This window comes from Sminthopsis crassicaudata, chromosome 3 (genome assembly GCF_048593235.1).
Source record: "Sminthopsis crassicaudata isolate SCR6 chromosome 3, ASM4859323v1, whole genome shotgun sequence".
Taxonomy (NCBI): Eukaryota; Metazoa; Chordata; class Mammalia; order Dasyuromorphia; family Dasyuridae; genus Sminthopsis; species Sminthopsis crassicaudata.
Genome location: NC_133619.1, coordinates 650,956,361 through 650,962,009, shown reverse-complemented (window position 1 = coordinate 650,962,009; position 5,649 = coordinate 650,956,361). Strand labels below are relative to the sequence as shown.

The window sequence follows — 5,649 nt, the reverse complement described above, 5'->3', positions numbered from 1 at the left end:
TCCCAAGTCTATGTAACCAACTTCAATCTCTTTGCTGAGCCCTAGAGCCCCATCACTAACCATTAGTTTGACAGTTCTATTTGCATGTTTGTGGCCATCTCCGAGTCATGTTAGACAAAATAGACTTATTGTCTCATGTCACAATAATGTGTCTTATTATTATTTCTTTGGAAGGCACCCCAGGCACCTAGATTCAGCATCTCAGGGTCTTTCTCCACATGATCCCTTATGTCAGTCAGTTACCTATTTTGTTTAGTTCTCATCCCATTACATCTCTCTCATCCATCCCCATTCTATCATTCACCCAATTCCAATTCATAGTTAGTTCATTTCCTAATCATCTCTCCCTGGATAACTGTGGTAGACTCCTAAATGGTCTCCCTGCTGCAGGTACATCATCCTCTCTCCAAACCACTCTACACAGTGTTTAAAATGGCATTCCTTTAGCCCAGGCATTCTTCATGTCACCCCCCCCCCCCCGCCAGGTTTAGAATATTATTTTCAAATTCAATTTTATTTTGTTTCCAGCTTCAAATTTTTCCCTCCCTTCTCTCCATCCACTACCCAGTGAGAAAGCAGGAAAAACAAAACTCATTATAATATGTGTAATCATGTAAAATAAATCCCCCATTTGGCCAGTTCAAAAGAAAATCTCTTTTGACCTATTTTCTGAGTCTACTCACTCTCTCTGGAAAGGGATAGCTTAATTCCTCATGAGTCATTTGGAATTGTGTTTGGATGTTGGGGTTTGATGCAAATTTCTGGGTTTCTTCTAGCTTTCTTCATCCTCTGTCTCTTCTGTCTGCTCTCTCCAATGTACTCCCTGGTTGCCTCCCACATAACTTTTAATAAAGCTGGTCATATTGCTCAGGAACCACAGTGAGAAGCCAGAACTATATTGAAATACAGGCAAGAAGTGTGTCTGGTGGAATATAAAAATTGGCTGTACTAAGAAAAATGAGTTGGGATTCATATGTGGCTAATCATGCTTCTTTCTGACACTTAGTGAATATGAGACATGTTTGTCACTTGTGATCTTTGCTAAGAGGACATAACTATCAGACTCCCTATCCCTATGGAAGGAAGGGATGAAATCTCGACCAGTTGCACAAGGACAGGTAAGGATAGATGACTTGTCTTTTGGGGACTGTACCAGGTCAAGGTGCTTGGGCTTACAGATAACATTCAGATGGCCCAGGGGCTAATGATATAGACGATAACTTAAAAAAATAACTGGGGGAAAGTGGGTATTAATATTCTTGAACATAACTAAAAGACAGAAAAATGTGGCTTGAAGAATTGGGACAGTAATGCAGAATGTTAATTTCAGAATAGAATTTATTATTAAATTTATTTATTTATTTATTTTTAAATAATATTGAATACAATTCTTCCTTTGCAACAACAACAACAACAAAATTCAGTTCTGCACATATATTGTACCTAGGATATACTATAAGATATTTAATATGTATGGGAATGCCTGCCATCTAGGGGAGGGAGTGGAGGGAAGGAGGGGAAAAACTCGGAACAGAAGGGAGTACAAGGGATTATGTTGTAAAAAAAAAAATTACCTATGCATATGTACTGTCAAAAAATGTTATAATTATAAAAATTAATAAAAAAATAGAATATAAAAAAACCAAAAAGAAAAACAAAAACAATACAGTGATCCAAGACAATTCAAGTAGATGGGATTCCACATCTAGTGAAAGAACTATGGAGATAGAATAAAAATCAAAATATCCTAAAATAAACAAACAAACAAATAAATAAATAAATAATAGTGAATAATTTTAATTACCTTACTCTGTTCCTCACCTTCTTCCTCCACTCCTCCCCTACCCCCTAGGATTACTAATTTCCATCAAAGCTTATCACAGACATTATTCCTCATGATTGCTATTTCCTGATCTACCAGTTGCTAATACCTCCTCATGAAAGAAATCTGGATTTCTTTTCCGTACACTTTGTATATAAGGGGTTATCTATTTGGATCTCAGCAAAGCTGATAGAAGAGACAGAAGGCAGAGCTATAGAAACAGAAATGAGAATCCATGTCAGTGTTCAATGCAATGTCTGGTCCGAAGTAGGCACTTAATAAGTGTTCATTCATTGATTGATTGTCAGATCAAAAGAATGCATTTTAAAGGGCTAGAACTGAGCAAATGCACTTGGATAATGGAGCATGTGAGACTAATTACCAATTGGACAATTCTCTATTAACATGTTTGGAGGATGACCCTCCCTAACTCTTCTCTACTGGCTGGATGGGTGGGTGTGGACAAAGAAGGGGAAGGGACATGAGTGGGTGGAGTAGGAGGAGGAAATTGATTCATTCTCCAGGTGGTGAAGAGGTGTGGAGATTGCTAGATCTAGTCCCCTGACCTCAACCACAAAAGACCAAGAATAAAGACTTTTAATTATCCTGACTCTGGCTGATTCTCAGAAGTCCAGGGCCCCAACAATACATTATATAGTTTAAGAAAATAATATACTCCACGCTATGAATTGTGATCAACAACAAACTTTTGCTGCAACATAATGGGAGAAATTGAAAATGAAATTCAGACTAGACTTTATCACCTTCAAAGAATAAATTTCATAGATAAATTTATATATATACTTATACAGACAGAGAGGGAGGAGAAATCAGCATTTAAATAGTGCCTCCTTTGTGTGGGACAAGGTGCTAAGTGCCTTTTACAAATATTATCTCACTGTATCTTCAAAATAAACCATTGACATAAGGGCAGGAGGCAATTACCCAGAGTTCACCTAGATTAACTCTCTTTACCCTTTGATGAGAAATAAGCTCTCCCAATTGGGTGAGGGCTAACCTAAGAGTGAGACTTTCTCAGCTTTGTTCTTCATAAGGTCTGTGCTTTAAATCAGGAAATAGGGGGGGAAATCCCTAGATCTCCCTGATCTGAATAATTGGTTATTAATGATCATTTCTCTTACTTTCTATAGAAAAATCAAGCACAGGATATCTATGATCAAAGGAAAGGAAGATTAAAGAGGGTGCCATTATACTGGCTTCCTCGACTTACTTTTTATTCTGGTTCTGAGTAAGGTCTAGCATAGTTAGTACAAAGAAACATTTAAGCTTAATATGCATATATTATATATGTATAATGTAAATGGTGTCCCCTGTAATCTTTGGGGGAAGGGTTGGAAAGGAACCTTTGGAGGAAGGATGCTCCTGACTCTCAAACCCTCCTGGCCTCTGGGTCAATAAAAAGCTATAATAATAATGATGATGATGATGATGATAATAAAAGATTGATCATGATATGCATTTGAATAAATGTTTCTGCCCAAAAGTTAGAAAATTCTTTTTTTCTGATTATGAAGGGGAAGCACACTGATGGGGCTTTTAACTTGTTAATGGTGGGGAGTAGCTACTCTCAGGGTCATTCACTGAACCAGAGATAACAGTCCCTCCCTCTGGGTATCCAACCTGACAGATCTCGTATGAGATAGGAGAGTAAGATATTGGAGATACTGGTATATATTTATTTATATGACAGGGAGTTTTGCTTTCAGGACCACAATTCAGCTGGGATAGTCACTAATAAGGGTTCTGGATAATTAGGCGTGGATACATATATATATATATAAATGTAGCTGTAATGTCTGGGCTAGCTCTCTGGAGGGCCTCAGGATCAGAGTCAGGATCAAAGTCCTTGATCTTTAGGAGAAGTGAAGAAGGCAGCAAACTGCCACATGGCTTGTGGCTTGTCAAATGTTGAACCTGGAGTCTGGAACCTGAAGTTTTCCCTGCCCAGCACCCTGTGGCAGAGAGACTCTGACTCTCTCCCTCTGCCCTCCAATCCTTGCCTACAATTACCTCACCACACATTCAGCAATTGCCATCATGAGGAGAGCCATCACATCACCACATCAGATAGAACCATGATCTCCCACTGAGTGGGTAATTAGCTATAAGTGCTCTGCTGCTCTGGATTCAAGTGCACCTTTTCAGAGTTCCAGCCCTCTCTCTATAGATATAGATAGATAGATTGTTTGTTGTTGTTTCTGAGGCAATTGGGGTTAAGTGACTTGCCCAGGGCCACACAGCTAGGAAGTGTTAAGTGTCTGAGGCCAGATCTGACTTCAGGGCTGGTGCTCTACCCACTGCATCTCCTAGCTGTCCACATGGATATATATTTTTTAACACCTTCAGTTTTTTTTAAATTTTTTTATTTTGAATTTAAAGACCAAAAGATGAACATTTGTATTCTCAGGGCAGAAGCAAAGAAGAGGATTCTTTATAAAACTTTATAAAACTGTGAAACAACAACTTTGTAACAAGGAAGTCAAGTGGGACAAAGCCAACCCCCAGATCGAGAACATCTGTCCTTTTCAGTACCCGGTGTCCACCACCTCTCTACCAGCTTGTGGAGCCCTTCACCTGGCCTCCTCCGGAGTCCTGCTTAGCCTGGTCAGAATTCTTTGCTCTTTCACTGTTACTTTTCTTTATAAAGTTGACATAAGTTGTTCTCTTGTTTCTGCTCACTTTGCCTGCCGGTTCTCTACTCAGTTCTCTGAGCTGCCCCTCACTCACACAGGCTCTGCTCCATGAGGCTCACATCTGGGTCTGAGCTGGGGAACAAGAAGGCACAGAGTGGCGGGGGGGTCTGGGAAGGGGGTGGGTGCACTGGGGGAGGGTCTATCTGGGGCTCTTACCTCCTGGGGGTCTTCTTGATCTCTGTCCCTCTGCTCCCATTGCCTGTGGGGAGAGTCGGGGTCAGCCTTCCCTGGGGCTCAGGCCCTCCGCCCAGCTGCCCCCAGCCCCAAGAACTCACTGATTCTGGCCCGATGCCGGCGACAGCGGAGGAGGAGGAGGAGGAGGAGGAGGAAGAGCAGGATGAGCAGCGCTGAGACGCCCAGCAAGATGCTTGCATGTTTCTTGGAGAGACCTGGGAAGTCCCGGATGAAGACTAAGGGGGGGGGGGGGGGTTTGAAGGACTCTTTTCTTCCCAGAGCCTTGGCCCAAGGGAGGGGGACAGAACCCCGTCCTCAGGGAGGCCCCAGGCTTCTTAGGAATCCAGGCCTCCAGACTTTATTAAGCCTCCCCCGCCCCCCCCCCCAGCCCACAGGACAAGACAGAGCAGCCCCTGCCCTCGGGGGTGGGGGTTGGGGGAGTTACATTCTCCTGCTACATTCGGGTGTCCAGTCCACAAACACTCCCATCCCGGGGGGCGGGGCTCCTAGTGTCTGAGGTGGGGGAGGGCAGGAAAGTTTCCCTGGGGGGCTCCTGAGCTAAGGGTGGGGGACCTTTGCCTTGTCAGAGGAGGAGGTGGGGAGGGAGAGTGTGCAAGATGGGGGAGGGGGCTGTGGGCAAAGGCCCAGAGATGGGAGGAGAATCACTCAGTCAGAGTCAGAGATGGGGGGGCCATGGGGGGGTGAGCAGGCCTGACTGGGCCCCTGCCTCCCCCTCCCCCTGTTGGGAATCCCCCAGTCACTCACCGAACAGCCAGTTCTGGCCTTCAGGGTTCTCAGTGTTAGTCTCTGTGGATGAGGAAGGGGCAGGGTCAGGGCCTGGGCGGGGGAGCCCAGAGAGGCCCGGAGGGAGCCCCTGGCGGGAGCCCCAGCGCTGCCCGGACTTGCTGCCTGTGGGAGTGGGACAAGAGCCTCCCTTCT

At 43.9% G+C, this 5,649-nt stretch overlaps 1 protein-coding gene across 1 annotated transcript in view; it reads right to left on the bottom strand.

Moving 5' to 3' along the window:
• Window positions 1-3,646: 3,646 nt before the first annotated feature.
• LOC141562649 (paired immunoglobulin-like receptor B) overlaps window positions 3,647-5,649 on the bottom strand; it is a 27,867-nt gene continuing 25,864 nt past the window's right edge. The window contains 4 exon segments of the mRNA XM_074302653.1: window positions 3,647-4,608; window positions 4,693-4,784; window positions 4,786-4,925; window positions 5,476-5,517. Of these exon segments, the coding sequence (XP_074158754.1) occupies window positions 4,563-4,608; window positions 4,693-4,784; window positions 4,786-4,925; window positions 5,476-5,517 (320 nt within the window). The 3' untranslated portion in view covers window positions 3,647-4,562.